Here is a 19,801-nt window from a genome sequence, read left to right as displayed (position 1 = left end):
ACACCAATCACACTGTACAACCTGTGATCTGAACCCAGTTAACAGCATGATAACAGCGGAGCCTCTGAAAAGATGGCTCACAACAATAATAACCCGATTTTTGTACCAATAACTAAGTACAAGTATTGCAGACAATCCGCACTTGGGATGGGCGCCCAGCATCCACTACGGACTACGAGAAATAGATTTATCGGTAAGTAAAATCTTATTTTCTCTAACGTCCTAGTGGATGCTGGGGACTCCGTCAGGACCATGGGGATTATACCAAAGCTCCCAAACGGGCGGGAGAGTGCGGATGACTCTGCAGCACCGAATGAGAGAACTCCAGGTCCTCTTTAGCCAGGGTATCAAATTTGTAGAATTTTACAAACGTGTTCTCCCCCCGACCACGTAGCTGCTCGGCAGAGTTGTAATGCCGAGACACCTCGGGCAGCCGCCCAGGATGAGCCCACCTTCCTTGTGGAATGGGCATTTACATATTTTGGCTGTGGCAGGCCTGCCACAGAATGTGCAAGCTGAATTGTACTACACATCCAACTAGCAATCGTCTGCTTAGAAGCAAGAGCACCCAGTTTGTTGGGTGCATACAGGATAACAGCAAGTCAGTTTTCCTGACTCCAGCCGTCCTGGAAACCGATATTTTCAGGGCCCTGACAACATCTAGCAACTTGGAGTCCTCCAAGTCCCTAGTAGCCGCAGGTACCACAATAAGCTGGTTCAGGTGAAACGCTGACACCACCTTAGGGAGAAACTGGGGACGAGTCCGCAGCTCTGCCCTGTCCGAATGGACAATCAGATATGGGCTTTTGTGAGACAAAGCCGCCAATTCTGACACTCGCCTGGCCGAGGCCAGGGCCAACATCATGGTCACTTTCCATGTGAGATATTTCAAATCCACAGATTTGAGCGGTTTAAACCAATGTGATTTGAGGAATCCCAGAACTACGTTGAGATCCCACAGTGCCACTGGAGGCACAAAAGGGGGTTGTATATGCAGTACTCCCTTGACAAACTTCTGGACTTCAGGAACTGAAGCCAATTCTTTCTGGAAGAAAATCGACAGGGCCGAAATTTGAACCTTAATGGACCCCAATCTGAGGCCCATAGACACTCCTGTTTGCAGGAAATGCAGGAATCGACCGAGTTGAAATTTCTTCGTGGAGCCTTCCTGGCCTCACACCACGCAACATATTTTCGCCACATGTGGTGATAATGTTGTGCGGTCACGTCCTTCCTGGCTTTGACCAGGGTAGGAATGACCTCTTCCGGAATGCCTTTTTCCCTTAGGATCCGGCGTTCAACCGCCATGCCGTCAAACGCAGCCGCGGTAAGTCTTGGAACAGACATGGTACGTGCTGAAGCAAGTCCCTTCTTAGCGGCAGAGGTCATGAGTCCTCTGTGAGTATCTCTTGAAGTTCCGGGTACCAAGTCCTTCTTGGCCAATCCGGAGCCACGAGTATAGTTCTTACTCCTCTACGTCTTATAATTCTCAATACCTTGGGTATGAGAAGCAGAGGAGGGAACACATACACCGACTGGTACGCCCACGGTGTTACCAGAACGTCCACAGCTATTGCCTGAAAGTCTCTTGACCTGGCGCAATACCTGTCCAGTTTTTTGTTCAGGCGGGACGCCATCATGTACACCTTTGGTCTTTCCCAACGGTTCACAATCATGTGGAAAACTTCCCGATGAAGTCCCCACTCTCCCGGGTGGAGGTCGTGCCTGCTGAGGAAGTCTGCTTCCCAGTTGTCCACTCCCGGAATGAACACTGCTGACAGTGCTATCACATGATTTTCCGCCCAGCGAAGAATCCTTGCAGTTTTTGCCATTGCCCTCCTGCTTCTTGTGCCGCCCTGTCTGTTTACATGGGCGACTGCCGTGATGTTGTCCCACTGGATCAATACCGGCTGACCTTGAAGCAGAGGTCTTGCTAAGCTTAGAGCATTATAAATTGCCCTTAGCTCCAGTATATTTATGTGGAGAAAAGTCTCCAGACTTAATCACACTCCCTGGAAATTTTTTCCCTGTGTGACTGCTCCCCAGCCTCTCAGGCTGGCCTCCGTGGTCACCAGCATCCAATCCTGAATGCCGAATCTGCGGCCCTCTAGAAGATGAGCACTCTGTAACCACCACAGGAGAGACACCCTTGTTCTTGGAGATAGGGTTATCCGCTGATGCATCTGAAGATGCGATCCGGACCATTTGTCCAGCAGATCCCACTGAAAAGTTCTTGCGTGGAATCTGCCGAATGGAATCGCTTCGTAATAAGCCACCATTTTTCCCAGGACTCTTGTGCAATGATGCACTGACACTTTTCCTGGTTTTAGGAGGTTCCTGACTAGCTCGGATAACTCCCTGGCTTTCTCCTCCAGGAGAAACACCTTTTTCTGGACTGTGTCCAGTCCCTAGGAACAGTAGACGTGTCGTCGGAAACAACTGCGGTTTTGGAATATTTAGAATCCACCCGTGCTGTCGTAGAACTACTTGAGATAGTGCTACTCCGACCTCCAACTGTTCTCTGGACCTTGCTCTTATCAGGAGGTCGTCCATTTTCTTCGAAGAAGAATCATCATTTCGGGCATTACCTTGGTAAAGACCCGGAGTGCCGTGGACAATCCAAACGGCAGCGTCTGAAACTGATAGTGACAGTTCTGTACCACGAACCTGAGATACCCTTGGTGAGAAGGGCAAATTGGGACATGGAGGTAAGCATCCCTGATGTCCCGGGACACCATATAGTCCCCTTCTTCCTGGTTCGCTATCACTGCTCTGAGTGACTCCATCTTGATTTGAACCTTTGTAAGTGTTCAAATATTTCAGATTTAGAATAGGTCTCACCGAGCCTTCTGGTTTTAGTACCACAATATAGTGTGGAATAATACCCCTTTCCTTGTTGTAGGAGGGGTACTTTGATTATCACCTGCTGGGAATACAGCTTGTGAATTGTTTCCAATACTGCCTCCCTGTCGGAGGGAGACGTTGGTAAAGCAGACTTCAGGAACCTGCGAGGGGAAACGTCTCGACTTTCCAATCTGTACCCCTGGGATACTACTTGTAGGATCCAGGGGTCCTGTACGGCCCCAGCGTCATGCCGAGAACTTGGCAGAAGCGGTGGAAGGCTTCTGTTCCTGGGAATGGGCTGCCTGCTGCAGTCTTCTTCCCTTTCCTCTATCCCTGGGCAGATATGCTTATGGGGACGAAAGGACTGAGGCTGAAAAGACGGTGTCTTTTTCTGCATAGATGTGACTTAGGGTAAAAACGGTGGATTTCCCAGCAGTTGCCGTGGCCACCAGGTCCGATGGACCGACCCCCAAATAACTCCTCCCCTTTATACGGCAATACATCTTTGTGCCGTTTGGAATCTGCATCACCTGACCACTGTCGTGTCCATAAACATCTTCTGGCAGATATGGACATCGCACTTACTCTTGATGCCAGAGTGCAAATATCCCTCTGTGCATCTCGCATATATAGAAATGCATCCTTTAAATGCTCTATAGTCAATAAAATACTGTCCCTGTCAAGGGTATCAATATTTTCAGTCAGGGAATCCGACCAAGCCACCCCAGCGCTGCCCATCCAGGCTGAGGCGATCGCTGGTCGCAGTATAACACCAGTATGTGTGTATATACCTTTTTAGGATATTTTCCAGCCTCTCAGCTGGCTCCTTGAGGGCGGCCCTATCTGGAGACGGTACCGCCACTTGTTTTGATAAGCGTGTGAGCGCCTTATCCACCCTAAAGGGTGTTTCCCAACGCGCCCTAACTTCTGGCGGGAAAGGGTATACCGACAATAATTTTCTATCGGGGGAAACCCACGCATCATCACACACTTCATTTAATTTATCTGATTCAGGAAAAACTACAGGTAGTTTTTTCACACCCCACATAATACCCTTCTTGTGGTACTTGTAGTATCAGAAATATGTAACACCTCCTTCATTGCCCTTAACATGTAACGTGTGGCCCTAAAGGAAAATACGTTTGTGTCTTCACCGTCGACACTGGAGTCAGTGTCCGTGTCTGTGTCTGTGTCGACCGACTGAGGTAAATGAGCGTTTTACAGCCCCTGACGGTGTTTGAGACGCCTGGACAGGTACTAATTTGTTTGCCGGCCGTCTCATGTCGTCAACCGACCTTGCAGCGTGTTGACATTATCACGTAATTCCTTAAATAAGCCATCCATTCCGGTGTCGACTCCCTAGAGAGTGACATCACCATTTCAGGCAATTGCTCCGCCTCCTCACCAACATCGTCCTCATACATGTCGACACACACGTACCGACACACAGCACACACACAGGGAATGCTCTGATAGAGGACAGGACCCCACTAGCCCTTTGGGGAGACAGAGGGAGAGTTTGCCAGCACACACCAAAAACGCTATAATTATACAGGGACAACCTTTATATAAGTGTTTTTCCCTTATAGCATTTTAATATATATATACATATCGCCAAATAAGTGCCCCCCCTCTCTGTTTTAACCCTGTTTCTGTAGCGCAGTGCAGGGGAGAGCCTGGGAGCCTTCCCACCAGCATTTCTGTGAGGGAAAATGGCGCTGTGTGCTGAGGAGAATAGGCCCCGCCACCTTTTCGGCGGGCTTCTTCTCCCGTTTTTCTGAGACCTGGCAGGGGTTAAATACATCCATATAGCCCCCAGGGGCTATATGTGATGTATTTTTAGCCAGAATAAGGTACTATCATTGCTGCCCAGGGCGCCCCCCCCAGCGCCCTGCACCCTCAGTGACCGCTGCTATGAAGTGTGCTGACAACAATGGCGCACAGCTGCAGTGCTGTGCGCTACCTTATGAAGACTGAAGAGTCTTCTGCCGCCGTTTCTGGACCTCTTCACTTTTCGGCATCTGCAAGGGGGGTCGGCGACGCGGCTCCGGGACGAACCCCAGGGTGAGACCTGTGTTCCGACTCCCTCTGGAGCTAATGGTGTCCAGTAGCCTAAGAAGCCAATCCATCCTGCACGCAGGTGAGTTCACTTCTCTCCCCTAAGTCCCTCGATGCAGTGAGCCTGTTGCCAGCAGGACTCACTGAAAATAAAAAAACCTAACAAAACTTTTACTCTAAGCAGCTCTTTAGGAGAGCCACCTAGATTGCACCCTTCTCGGCCGGGCACAAAAATCTAACTGAGGCTTGGAGGAGGGTCATAGGGGGAGGAGCCAGTGCACACCACCTGATCCTAAAGCTTTTACTTTTGTGCCCTGTCTCCTGCGGAGCCGCTATTCCCCATGGTCCTGACGGAGTCCCCAGCATCCACTAGGACGTTAGAGAAACTATGCTCATTAAGTGTGACCTATCCTTCTGAGGAAACGTTTAATAAGAAAAAGATACTAGACAAGGATCACGGTCACTCACTGACTACTACAGCATTCCATGTCCACGTGCGGAATCAGTTTAAGGGGTCTATCTACTAAGCCTTGGAGGGAGATAAAGTGGATGGGGATAAAGTACCAGCCAATCAGCTCCTAATATTTCAAACAACCTGTAACATGGCAGTTAGGAGATGATTGGCTGGTACTTTATCTCTCTCCCCATAATTTAGTACATAGACCCCTGAGGTTGTCATGATCACACACACACAGAGGAGTTCTTGCTGAATAGAAATAGCTGCCTCTTCTGCCCAGATACCACTCAGGGTGCTATTCTGAGTTGATCGGAGTGTCCCAAAAACCACAAACAATTGTAATGTATTATTTGTTACAGTAGCAATAGGCGCTAACTTACAGTAGTACTGTGTTGGTTTGGGCTACATGTTTTAAGGGTGTTGGTGGATCCCTTGGTGAGCTGCCGCTCCTATTTTATTGTTCACCAATGAATAAGGCTCGCACATCTTTTCTTCAAGGTAGTCTTTATGTTGACAGTAACAACTGTCTCTAGTGCGCAGAAGTGTCGACCTCTGAAGACAGCTTGATGTCTGTTATGCAGTGGTGTGGACTGTTCAAATGCAGTCTACAGCCGGGTGGTCCTGCTCCGCTGGGCGCTTTGTGAGAGGCTTGGTGTTTGACAGCTGCCTGAGAAAGGTAAGCTGTCAGGGTGCATCAGTAGTGCAAGGGGTGAGTGGGCTGCCCGTCTATATTGCTCGTGGCGTAACCTGCAGAACAGAATATATAAGGGACATATACTTGTTTCTTATGAATAGAAAATATTTGTATTAAAAGAAAATACTGGCACTCGGTGTGAAAAAAGTGTTTTAAGGTACATACACACGGTGAGATATTGACTATCTCCGATTCTGACTATGCGATTTCCCTTGAACTCTCCCAGAGCCCAGCTTTTGTCTATCTGTACTTCCGATTTTGACTATGTACGATTTTGACTAAGTGCCAATTTTGACTATCTTTTGTACTAGATAGTACACAATATAGAGGGTCATTCCGAGTTGATCGCTAGCTAAAATTGTTCGCTGCGCAGCGATGAAGCAAAAAAGAGGCACTTCTGCGCATGCGGCGCAGTGCGCACGCGCGACATACTTTCACAACGGCCAATGTAGTTTTACACAAGGTCTAGCGAAGCTTTTCAGTCGCACTGCTGACCGCAGAGTGATTGACATGAAGTGGGCGTTTCTGGGTGTCAACTGACTGTTTTCAGGGAGTGTTCGAAAAACGCAGGCGTGCCAGGAAAAACGCAGGCGTGCCAGGAAAAACGCAGGCGTGGCTGGCCGAACACAGGACGTGTTTGTGACGTCAAATCAGGAACTGAACAGTCTGAAGTGATCGCAAGCAATGAGTAGGTCTAGAACTACTCTGAAACTGCACTTTTTTTTTTTTTTTTTAGCTGCTCTGCGATCCTTTTGTTCACACTTCTGCTAAGCTAAAATACACTCCCAGAGGGCGGCGGCTTAGCGTTTGTACGGCTGCAAAAAAAAGCTAGCGAGCGATCAACTCGGAATGATCCCCATAGTCAAGATTGACTTGCCTGCCAGTCTATCTAGCCTTGCGACACCGACCCCGCGGGAGCGCGCATCGGGATCGTAAAGTGGATAACACCTTGCGATTTGCACTAACTTTCCTTGCGATTTTTTTTACTATATAGTCAAAATCGAAAGGAGAAATCTCACCGTGTGCACACACACCTTTACTGTATGACCACCAGGAGGACTTTTTAATTGAAGTCTATGGCTAAAAACAAGTAAACAGTAAGGCTTTGTAACATAAGGCTACTGTGGAGTTTAATGTTTTCCCCATAAGGATACTGAGGCATTGATTTGAAACCATAGTGAAAGGATCAATGATTCTGATGAGAAAGTACAGCAGTGATAATATCCACTACACATGTCATCCGAATATAGGGCCTGATTCATGCTTGTAAGTAAAGCAAAAAGCAAGCACCTGGGCAAAACCATGTTGAACTGCAGGTGGGGCAGATGTAACATGTACAGAGAGATTTGGGTGGGTTGTGTTCAAAATAAAAATCTAAATTGCTGTCTAAAAATAAAGCTGTCTAACATTGAAGGGCTACATGCAAAAGCAGCCAGTATTTACCCTGCACAGAGAAATATAACCCATCCAAATCTAGGGGGTAATTCAGACTGCATCGCAGCGGCAGCGATCGCAGTCTGAAATTTGGAGTGCGCGTGTGCAGCGGCACCACGGGAGCCCAGTGAGATGCTAAAAGCATCTTAGGGCTGCGATCGTCTCTGCTTGATTGACAGGCAGAGGCGGTCACAGGGGGGAGGGGGCGTGCCGTTGGCGGGGGGAGGTCCGGACAGCGCAGGCGTGTCCGGACCGTTGGGGGAGGGTGGGCCACGGCGGCTGCATGACGTCACACGCAGCCGCTGCGACCCTGGACGCGGCAGGTAGCTCCCTACCAGAGCGCAGGAGCTGTGCAGACAGGGATCTATTCGCCGGGTGCCATGCTTTTGCACCAGTACCCTGTGCTGGGCGTCCCCCCAGATGTCTGAGAAAATGATCGTAGATGTGCTAAATTTAGCACATCTATGATCAGATCTGAATTAGGCCCCTAAATCTCTCTGTACAAGTTACATCTACCCCACCTGCAGCGCAGCATGGTTTTGCCCAGGAGCTCACTGTCTTGCTTTACTTACAAACATAAATCAAGCCCATTGTCCATTATGATGAGTTAATTAATTGGTGTTGTTTTTTTTTAATTTTCTCTGACGTCCTAGTGGATGCTGGGACTTCCGTAAGGACCATGGGGAATAGCGGCTCCGCAGGAGACTGGGCACAAAGTAAAAGCTTTAGGACTAGCTGGTGTGCACTGGCTCCTCCCCCTATGACCCTCCTCCAAGCCTCAGTTAAGTTAAGATTTTGTGCCCGGCCGAGAAGGGTGCAATCTAGGTGGCTCTCCTGAGCTGCTTAGAAGTAAAAGTATACTTAGGTTTTTTATTTTCAGTGAGTCCTGCTGGCAACAGGCTCACTGCAGCGCGGGACTAAGGGGAGAAGAAGCGAACTCACCTGCGTGCAGAGTGGATTGGGCTTCTTGGCTACTGGACATTAGCTCCAGAGGGACGATCACAGGTTCAGCCTGGATGGGTCCCGGAGCCGCGCCGCCAGCCCCCTTACAGAGCCAGAAGAGCGAAGAGGTCCGGAGAAAGCGGCGGCAGAAGACGTTCCTGTCTTCAGATAAGGTAGCGCACAGCACTGCAGCTGTGCGCCATTGCTCTCAGCACACTTCACACTCCGGTCACTGAGGGTGCAGGGCGCTGGGGGGGAGCGCCCTGAGACGCAATAAAACTTGATAAAAACCTTATGTGGCTAAAGAAATGCATCACATATAGCTCCTGGGCTATATGGATGCATTTAACCCCTGCCAGTTTTCCAGAAAGGCGGAGCCTATCTCCTCAGCACACAAGCGCCATTTTCTTTCACAGCTCCGCTGGAAGGACGGCTCCCTGACTCTCCCCTGCAGACTACACTACAGAAACAGGGTAAAACAAGAGAGGGGGGCACTATTGGCAGCTAATATATAATACAGCAGCTATAAAGGGAGTAACACTTATATAAGGTTATCCCTGAATATATATAGCGCTCTGGTGTGTGCTGGCAAACTCTCCCTCTGTCTCCCCAAAGGGCTAGTGGGGTCCTATCCTCTGTCAGAGCATTCCCTGTGTGTGTGCTGGGTGTCGGTACGATTGTGTCGACATGTATGAGGAGGAAAATGATGTGGAAGCAGAGCAATTGCCTGTGTTAGTGATGTCACCCCCTAGGGAGTCGACACCTGACTGGATGGTTGTATTTAAAGAATTACGTGACAATGTCAGCACTTTGCAAAAAACTGTTGACGACATGAGACAGCCGGCAAATCAGTTAGTGCCTATTCAGGCGTCTCAGACACCGTCAGGGGCGCTAAAACGCCCGTTACCTCAGATGGTCGACACAGACCCAGACACGGATACTGAATCCAGTGTCGACGGTGAGGAGACGAACGTAATGTCCAGTAGGGCCACACGTTACATGATCACGGCGATGAAGGAGGCATTGAACATTTCTGACACTACAAGTACCACAAAAAAGGGTATTATGTGGGGTGTGAAAAAACTACCAGTAGTTTTTCCTGAATTAGATGAATTAAATGAGGTGTGTGATAAGGCGTGGGTTTCCCCCGATAAAAAACTGCTGATTTCTAACAAATTATTGGCACTATACCCTTTCCCGCCAGAGGTTAGGGCACGTTGGGAAACACCCCCTAGGGTAGATAAGGCGCTCACACGCTTATCAAAACAAGTGGCGTTACCGTCTCCTGATACGGCCGCCCTCAAGGAACCAGCTGATAGAAGGCTGGAAAATATCCTAAAAGGTATATACACACATACTGGTGTTATACTGCGACCAGCAATCGCCTCAGCCTGGATGTGCAGCGCTGGAGTGGCTTGGTCGGATTCCCTGACTGAAAATATTGATACCCTGGATAGGGACAGTATATTATTAACTATAGAGCATTTAAAAAGAACAAGCGGGCAAAAGGCCACTCATTTCTGCCCCGGGGCAGAGGAAGAGGAAAAAGACTGCACCAGGCAGCCTCTTCCCAGGAGCAGAAGCCCTCCCCCGCTTCTGCCAAGTCTTCAGCATGACGCTGGGGCTTTACAAGCGGACTCAGGCAAGGTGGGGGCCCGTCTCAAAAATTTCAACGCGCAGTGGGCTCACTCGCAAGTGGACCCCTGGATCCTGCAGGTAGTATCACAGGGGTACAAATTGGAATTCGAGACGTCTCCCCCTCGAAGATTCCTGAAGTCTGCTCTACCAACGTCTCCCTCCGACAGGGAGGCAGTATTGGAAGCTATTCACAAGCTGTATTCCCAGCAGGTGATAATCAAGGTACCCCTCCTACAACAGGGAAAGGGGTATTATTCCACGCTGTTTGTGGTACCGAAGCCGGACGGCTCGGTGAGACCAATTTTAAATCTAAAATCCTTGAACACTTACATAAAAAGGTTCAAGTTCAAGATGGAATCACTCAGAGCAGTGATAGCGAATCTGGAAGAAGGGGACTATATGGTATCTCTGGACATCAAAGATGCTTATCTCCATGTCCCAATCTTCCCTTCTCACCAAGGGTACCTCAGGTTTGTGGTACAAGACTGTCTTTATCAGTTTCAGACGCTGCCGTTTGGATTGTCCACGGCACCCTGGGTCTTTACCAAGGTAATGGCCGAAATGATGATTCTTCTTCGAAGAAAAGGCGTCTTAATTATCCCTTACTTGGACGATCTCCTGATAAGGGCAAGGTCCAGGGAACAGTTAGAGTTCGGAGTAGCACTGTCTCAGGTAGTGTTACGTCAGCACGGGTGGATTCTAAATATCCCAAAATCACAGCTGATTCCAAAAACACGTCTACTGTTCCTGGGGATGATTCTGGACACAGTCCAGAAAAAGGTGTTTCTCCCGGAGGAGAAGGCCAGGGAGTTATCCGAGCTAGTCAGGAACCTCCTAAAACCAGGCCAGGTGTCAGTGCATCAATGCACGAGAGTCCTGGGAAAAATGGTGGCTTCTTACAAAGCGATTCCATTCGGAAGATTCCATGCAAGAACGTTTCAGTGGGATCTGCTGGACAAATAGTCCGGATCGCATCTTCAGATGCATCAGCGGATTACCCTATCTCCAAGGACAAGGGTGTCTCTCCTGTGGTGGTTACAGAGGGCTCATCTTCTAGAGGGCCGCAGATTCGGCATTCAGGATTGGATGCTGGTGACCACGGATGCCAGCCTGAGAGGCTGGGGAGCAGTCACACAGGGAAGAAATTTCCAGGGCTTGTGGTCAAGCATGGAAACGTCTCTTCACATAAATATCCTGGAACTAAGGGCCATTTACAATGCCCTAAGTCAAGCAAGGCCTCTGCTTCAGGGTCAGTCGGTATTGATCCAATCGGACAACATCACGGCAGTCGCCCACGTCAACAGACAGGGCGGCACAAGAAGCAGGAGGGCAATGGCAGAAGCTGCAAGGATTCTCCGCTGGGCGGAAAATCATGTGGTAGCACTGTCAGCAGTGTTCATTCCGGGAGTGGACAACTGGGAAGCAGACTTCCTCAGCAGACACGACCTCCACCCGGGGGAGTGGGGACTTCACCCAGAAGTCTTCCAACTGATTGTAAACCGTTGGGAAAAACCAAAGGTGGACATGATGGCGTCCCGTCTCAACAAAAAACTGGACAGATATTGCGCAAGGTCAAGGGACCCTCAGGCAATAGCGGTGGATGCTCTGGTAACACCGTGGGTGTACCAGTCGGTGTATGTGTTCCCTCCTCTGCCTCTCATACCAAAAGTACTGAGAATCATAAGAAAGAGAGGAGTAAGAACTATACTCGTGGCTCCGGATTGGCCAAGAAGAACTTGGTACCCGGAACTGCAAGAGATGCTCACGGAGGATCCGTGGCCTCTACCTCTAAGAAAGGACCTGCTCCAGCAGGGACCTTGTCTGTTCCAAGACTTACCGCGGCTGCGTTTGACGGCATGGCGGTTGAACGCCGGATCCTGATGGGAAAAGGCATTCCAGATGAAGTCATCCCTACCCTGATCAAAGCATCAAAGGATGTAACCGCGAAACATTATCACCGCATTTGGCGAAAATATGTTGCGTGGTGTGAGGCCAAGAAGGCCCCCACAGAGGAATTTCAACTGGGTCGTTTCTTACATTTCCTGCAAGCAGGACTGTCTATGGGCCTAAAATTAGGATCCATTAAGGTTCAAATTTCGGCCCTGTCGATCTTCTTCCAGAAAGAACTGGCTTCAGTGCCTGAAGTTCAGACGTTTGTCAAGGGGGTACTGCATATACAGCCTCCTTTTGTGCCACCAGTGGCACCTTGGGATCTCAATGTAGTTTTAGGGTTTCTAAAATCACATTGGTTTGAACCACTCACCACTGTGGACTTAAAATATCTCACATGGAAAGTGGTAATGCTGTTGGCCCTGGCTTCAGCCAGGCGTGTCTCAGAATTGGCGGCTTTATCATATAAAAGCCCTTACCTAATTTTTCATTCAGACAGGGCAGAATTGAGGACTCGTCCTCAATTTCTCCCTAAGGTGGTTTCAGCGTTTCACATGAACCAACCTATTGTGGTACCTGCGGCTACTAGGGACTTGGAGGACTCCAAGTTACTGGACGTAGTCAGGGCCCTGAAAATATATGTTTCCAGGACGGCTGGAGTCAGAAAATCTGACTCGCTGTTTATCCTGTATGCACCCAACAAGCTGGGTGCTCCTGCTTCTAAGCAGACGATTGCTCGTTGGATTTGTAGTACAATTCAGCTTGCACATTCTGTGGCAGGACTGCCACAGCCAAAATCTGTTAAAGCCCATTCCACAAGGAAAGTGGGCTCATCTTGGGCGGCTGCCCGAGGGGTCTCGGCTTTACAACTTTGCCGAGCAGCTACTTGGTCAGGGGCAAACACGTTTGCAAAATTTTACAAATTCGATACCCTGGCTGAAGAGGACCTGGAGTTCTCTCATTCGGTGCTGCAGAGTCATCCGCACTCTCCCGCCCGTTTGGGAGCTTTGGTATAATCCCCATGGTCCTTACGGAAGTCCCAGCATCCACTAGGACGTCAGAGAAAATAAGAATTTACTTACCGATAATTCTATTTCTCGTAGTCCGTAGTGGATGCTGGGCGCCCATCCCAAGTGCGGATTGTCTGCAATACTTGTATATAGTTATTGTTACAAAAAATCGGGTTGTTTATTGTTGTGAGCCATCTTTTTAGAGGCTCCTAAGTTTTATCATACTGTTAACTGGGTTCAGATCACAGGTTGTACGGTGTGATTGGTGTGGCTGGTATGAGTCTTACCCGGGATTCAAAATCCTTCCTTATTGTGTACGCTCGTCCGGGCACAGTATCCTAACTGAGGCTTGGAGGAGGGTCATAGGGGGAGGAGCCAGTGCACACCAGCTAGTCCTAAAGCTTTTACTTTGTGCCCAGTCTCCTGCGGAGCCGCTATTCCCCATGGTCCTTACGGAAGTCCCAGCATCCACTACGGACTACGAGAAATAGAATTATCGGTAAGTAAATTCTTATTATTTGCATATCAGTGTTTCGTAAAATTGTATTCTAATATTGTTAATTGACTTTAAACTATGGGGTGCCATTGATGGAGCTCTGCTATTTTATAGCGGACTGGTATAATGCACCCCCACCTTTACACTGCTCGCCCCCTGCTCATCCTGCAGACAGAGATGGGGGAGAATAAATAAAAACCAGGCACAACAGGTAGTGACCCAGCGAATGGTGGGTCCATAGTCTAGTAACTGTAGAACTATGGAAGTTGCTAGATTCTATTTTGTGGTTACTTATTATCTTTACAGTAAAGTATATTGTAGATTAACCCATTATATGAGAACACTATGGTGAGCCTTCCTGTGACTGTTTCACAGGTAACTATGTGGAAAGTGTGGTGCACCCTATGTCATCCAATCAGATAAGTGTTTTCATTTTCTTAATTATAAGCTGGGGGGGGGAAATATTTCATAAAGAGAAATGGAATTTCCAAAATTGAAGCTTATGGGTCTCTTGTAATATTTTAAGTGCTACTGGCATAAGAAGACGTCTCACCGCTTTCCGTGGCCCTGGCAGAAGTTCTTCTTGTTAATTTCCTCCTGGATATCCTCCTCTGTAACTGTGAGATGTAAGGACCTGGTATTGTAGTTTATGTCATTCTGCAAGGTGTACCACTGTGTTAGGATGCATGAAGGGCATGTACGTAGCATATACATGTACAAACACTATGTATACAAGATATGAATAGTAACTGTAATCTACACAAACATGTTCTGCTTAATGAATGGTATACACAAGAACGGGTTTGTGGAAAGACACTTAGGCTGGTTGGGCTTAGGCAACCAGACTCCCTCTTGTATCATCATTTGACAATCTCTCTTCAGTTATGTACGCATGGCATATTTCTGTTATACAGGTGAGGTGAGGAATTTGGCACGTGCATCTTAATAGTGATGGAAAGTAAAAGGTGAGGAAACAACATATACAGTATACGACCCAAGTTACAAGTGTGCGTAATAATTAAAACTGTTGTATTACTTCTCAACATGCTAGCTACCAATATGGTCTTATATTTCTAATCTAATCAAACTATCATAGGTGTGCACAGAAACAGAGACACGGGGTGCCACAACTGGACCTATCCCCCTATGCCGGGTCATGGACTACTCCCCACCCCCCACTCCAGGACATAGAGTACTCACTTGAGTTGTGGTTGAACAAGCTACAGTTCTGAAAATAATTACTATCAATAGTATAAAGAAGCTCCAGCAATGTTACAAATTTACCATTAATGCAATGGTTCACTTTGTTTCCACATCAACCTTCTAGGGGCCTATTCATTATTATCACCCAATGCCCTCTTGTAAATTATGTTATTGTGGCAGACGCTAATGCACAGAGTCATTCAGTATTGCTCCTGTGCCATGAGTCCTGTCAGCACTAGTGTTGCCGCTAACTAATGGTGGTGGACTTCAGAAGGAAACCCAATGCCATGTAACAACTCATAATAGCCGACAGCGTGGTTTCATGGGTCGCCTCCTTCAAATTCCTAGGGTCAAAAATTTCCCAAGACCTCAAAATGGGGACCCAACATTAGCACTGTCGTAAAGAAGGCCCAGCAGCGGATGTTCTTTCTGAGGCAATTCAGGAAATTCAACATCCCGCAGAAGTTGCTGCTCATCTTCTACACAGCGATCGTAGAATCGGTCCTATGTTCCTCGATCAGTCTGGTATGGAGCTGCCAATGAGAGTGACAGACAGAGGCTGCAAAGGGTGGTGAGGACAGCTGAAAAGATTGTTGGGGCTGACCTCCCTCCCGCCCAGGAATTATACCAGTCAAGGGTCAGGAAGCAAGCGGAGAAAATCATGGCAGATATTTCAGCACCCAGGTGAAAAACTGTTTGAACCACTTCCATCAGGCAGACGCTACAGCTCCATTCCCGCGAAGTCGACCAGATCCATTAAAAGCTTCTTCCCACTAGCTGTCCACCAGCTGAACAATATATAAAAAGTCTAACACATATAATATGTCGAGTCTATCGTACAGTTGCAATGTGCAGTATGAACTCATACGTGTAATGTTTGTAATGTATGCTACGCTTTTCCCCCTTCATGTTGCTGCTTGGCGATGCATTGTACCGCAAAAAATTTCTAGTGTACGTGAGTACACCTGGCCAATACAGCTGATTCTGAACTAGCAGTGGTGAGAGTTTACACTGCTGGGCAGTGCGACTGCACAAGTGTGATATCAGTTCATACATGCGCACAGCAAGGGCCAGAGGAGGTGGAGGGATCCAATAGGAAGGCGCGGGCTCAGCTGGCTAACGCCATCTGAAGATGGCTTCAGTTCTAGCAGTCAACTATTGAAAAACATTCTGTTTTCAGAGCTTGATGAATGGATGGTACCTACATGGGGGCCCTAATGGTGAATGGGTCTGTTACATAAAACATGAGAAAACACATGCATAACAGGCCTGATCACCTTGATGAATAGGCCCCTAAATGTCATATACTCCAAGCTAATCTCCATATTTCATATGTCCAAGCCTCTGGATTTTCTAGTACTTAAATTTCCTTTAGAGTTTATTTAATGAGCTGGTATTGTGCAAACTACTTTAATTAAATTGTTATCCCAGAGCAAAAATAGCTGGAAATCGTTAATTTTGAAAATTGCAGCTCATTAAATAAACACTTTGTATTGTTTTGTGTATATAAAGGTAGTAGTTTTAATTACCATTCAAAAAATAAGAATTTACTTACCGATAATTCTATTTCTCATAGTCCGTAGTGGATGCTGTAAGGACCATGGGGAATAGCGGCTCCGCAGGAGACTGGGCACATCTAAAGAAAGCTTTAGGACTATCTGGTGTGCACTGGCTCCTCCCCCCATGACCCTCCTCCAAGCCTCAGTTAGGATACTGTGCCCGGACGAGCGTACACAATAAGGAAGGATTTTGAATCCCGGGTAAGACTCATACCAGCCACACCAATCACACCGTATAACCTGTGATCTGAACCCAGTTAACAGCATGATAACAGAGGAGCCTCTGAAAGATGGCTCACAACAATAATAACCCGATTTTTGTAACAATAACTATGTACAAGTATTGCAGACAATCCGCACTTGGGATGGGCGCCCAGCATCCACTACGGACTATAAGAAATAGAATTATCGGTAAGTAAATTCTTATTTTCTCTAACGTCCTAAGTGGATGCTGGGGACTCCGTAAGGACCATGGGGATTATACCAAAGCTCCCAAACGGGCGGGAGAGTGCGGATGACTCTGCAGCACCAAATGAGAGAACTCCAGGTCCTCCTCAGCCAGGATATCAATTTTGTAGAATTTTACAAACGTATTTGCTCCTGACCAAGTAGCTGCTCGGCAAAGTTGTAAAGCCGAGACCCCTCGGGCAGCCGCCCAAGATGAGCCCACCTTCCTTGTGGAGTGGGCATTTACAGATTTTTGGCTGTGGCAGGCCTGCCACAGAATGTGCAAGCTGAATTGTACTACAAATCAAACGAGCAATAGTCTGCTTAGAAGCAGGAGCACCCAGCTTGTTGGGTGCACACAGGATAAACAGCGAGTCAGATTTCCTGACTCCAGCCATCCTGGAAACATATATTTTCAGGGCACTGACAACGTCTAGCAACTTGGAGGCCTCCAAGTCCCTAGTAGCCGCAGGCACCACCAATAGGTTGGTTCAGGTGAGACGCTGAAACCACCTTGGGGAGAAACTGAGGACGAGTCCTCAATTCCGCCCTGTCCGAATGGAAAATCAGATAAGAGCTTTTTCAGGATAAAGCCGCCAATTCTGACACGCGCCTGGCCCAGGCCAGGGCCAACAGCATGACCACTTTCCATGTGAGATATTTTAACTCCACAGATTTAAGTGGTTCAAACCAATGTGACTTTTGGAACCCAAAACTACATTGAGATCCCAAAGTGCCACTGGAGGCACAAAAGGAGGCTGTATATGCTGTACCCCTTTTACAAACGTCTGAACTTCAGGGACTGAAGCTAGTTCTTTTTGGAAGAAAATTGACAGGGCCGAAATTTGAACCTTAATGGACCCCAATTTCAGGCCCATAGACACTCCTGTTTGCAGGAAATGTAGGAATCGACCCAGTTGAATTTCCTCCGTCGGGCCTTACTGGCCTCACACCACGCAACATATTTTCGCCAATTGCGGTGATAATATTTTTGCGGTTACATCCTTCCTGGCTTTGATCAGGATAGGGATGACTTCATCCGGAATGCCTTTTTTCCTTCAGGATCCGGCGTTCAACCGCCATGCCGTCAAACGCAGCCGCGGTATGTCTTGGAACAGACAGGGTCCTTGCTGGAGCAGGTCCCTTCTTAGAGGTAGAGGCCACGGATCCTCCGTGAGCATCTCTTGAAGTTCCGGTTACCAAGTCCTTCTTGGCCAATCCGGAACCACGAATATAGTGCTTACTCCTCTCCATCTTATCAATCTCAGTACCTTGGGTATGAGAGGCAGAGGAGGGAACACATACCCTGACTGGTACACCCACGGTGTTACCAGAGCGTCTACAGCTTATTGCCTGAGGGTCCCTGGACCTGGCGCAATACCTGTCGAGTTTTTAATCATGTGGAAGACTTCTGGGTGAAGTCCCCACTCTCCCGGGTGGAGGTCGTGCTGAGGAAGTCTGCTTCCCAGTTGTCCACTCCCGGAATGAATACTGCTGACAGTGCTATCACATGATTTTCCGCCCAGCGAAGAATCCTTGCAGCTTCTGCCATTGCCCTCCTGCTTCTTGTGCCACCCTGTCTGTTTACGTGGGTGACTGCCGTGATGTTGTCCGACTGGATCAACACCGGCTGACCTTGAAGCAGAGGTCTTGCTAAGCTTAGAGCATTGTAAATGTCCCTTAGCTTCAGGATATTTATGTGAAGTGATGTCTCCAGGCTTGACCATAAGCCCTGGATATTCCTTCCCTGTGTGACTGCTCCCCAGCCTCGCAGGCTGGCATCCGTGGTCACCAGGACCCAGTCCTGAATGCCTAATCTGCGGCCCTCTAGAAGATGAGCACTCTGCAACCACCACAGGAGGGACACCCTTGTCCTTGGTGACAGGGTTATCCGCTGATGCATCTGAAGATGCGATCCGGACCATTTGTCCAGCAGGTCCCACTGGAAAGTTCTTGCGTGGAATCTGCCGAATGGGATTGCTTCGTAGGAAGCCACCATTTTACCCAGAACCCTTGTGCATTGATGCACTGAGACTTGGCTCGGTTTTAGGAGGTTCCTGACTAGCTCGGATAACTCCCTGGCTTTCTCCACCGGGAGAAACACCTTTTTCTGGACTGTGTCCAGGATCATCCCTAGGAACAGAAGACACGTCGTCGGAACCAGGTGCGATTTTGGAATATTGAGAATCCAATCGTGCTGCCGCAACACTACCTGAGATAGTGCTACACCGACCTCCAACTGTTCCCTGGATCTTACCCTTATCAGGGAATTGTCCAAGGAAGGGATAACTAAAATTCACTTCCTTCGAAGGAATATCATCATTTCGGCCATTACCTTGGTAAAGACCCGGGGTGCCGTGTACCATCCATACGGCAGCGTCTGAACTGATAGTGACAGTTCTGTACCATAAACCTGAGATACCCTTGGTGAGAAGGGTACATTTTGACATGAAGGTAAGCATCCTTGATGTCCCGAGACATCATGTAGTCCCCTTCTTCCAGGTTCGCAATCACTGCTCTGAGTGACTCAATCTTGAATTTGAACCTCTGTACGTAAGTGTTCAAAGATTTTAGATTTAGAATCGGTCTCACCGAGCCGTCCGGCTTCGGTACCACAACAGTGTGGAATAATACCCCGTTCCCTGTTACAGGAGGGGTATCTTGATTATCACCTGCTGGGAATACAGCTTGTGAATGGCTTCCAAAACTGTCTCCCTGTCAGAAGGAGACATCGGTAAAGCCGACTTTAGGAAACGGCGAGGGGGAGACGTCTCGAATTCTAATTTGTACCCCTGAGATATCACCTGAAGGATCCAGGGGTCTACTTGCGAGTGAGCCCACTGCGCGCTGAAATTCATTGAGACGGGCCCCCCACCGTGCCTGATTCTGCTTGTAAAGCCCCAGCGTATACTGAGGGCTTGGCAGAGGCGGGAGAGGGTTTCTGTTCCTGGGAACTGGCTGATTTCTGCAGCCTTTTTCCTCTCCCTCTGTCACGGGGCAGAAATGAGGAACCTTTTGCCCGCTTGTCCACGAAAAGACTGCGCCTGATAATACGGCGTCTTCTCATGTTGAGAGGCGACCTGGGGTACAAACGTGGAATTCCCAGCTGTTGCCGTGGCCACCAGGTCT

The 19,801-nt window shown here is 48.3% G+C and overlaps 1 protein-coding gene across 2 annotated transcripts in view; it reads right to left on the bottom strand.

Annotated features, from left to right (window-relative positions):
- Window positions 1–5,846: 5,846 nt before the first annotated feature.
- The window catches only part of LOC135002729 (WD repeat-containing protein 49-like), a 176,194-nt gene continuing 162,239 nt past the window's right edge, over window positions 5,847–19,801 (bottom strand). Inside the window, exons 29-30 of one of the 2 annotated variants that reach the window (XM_063951688.1) lie at window positions 14,017–14,120; window positions 5,847–6,106 (exon numbers count right to left, since the gene is read on the bottom strand). In XM_063951688.1, the coding sequence (XP_063807758.1) occupies window positions 5,965–6,106; window positions 14,017–14,120 (246 nt within the window). In that variant the 3' untranslated portion in view covers window positions 5,847–5,964. The remainder of the gene's footprint in view (window positions 6,107–14,016; window positions 14,121–19,801) is intronic. The other variant, XM_063951689.1, reaches the window with a different exon arrangement.

Source organism: Pseudophryne corroboree, chromosome 2, assembly GCF_028390025.1.
Source record: "Pseudophryne corroboree isolate aPseCor3 chromosome 2, aPseCor3.hap2, whole genome shotgun sequence".
NCBI classification, from domain to species: Eukaryota; Metazoa; Chordata; class Amphibia; order Anura; family Myobatrachidae; genus Pseudophryne; species Pseudophryne corroboree.
The sequence above is the reverse complement of the archived record's forward strand: the minus strand, read 5'-3'. Positions and strand labels throughout refer to the sequence as shown.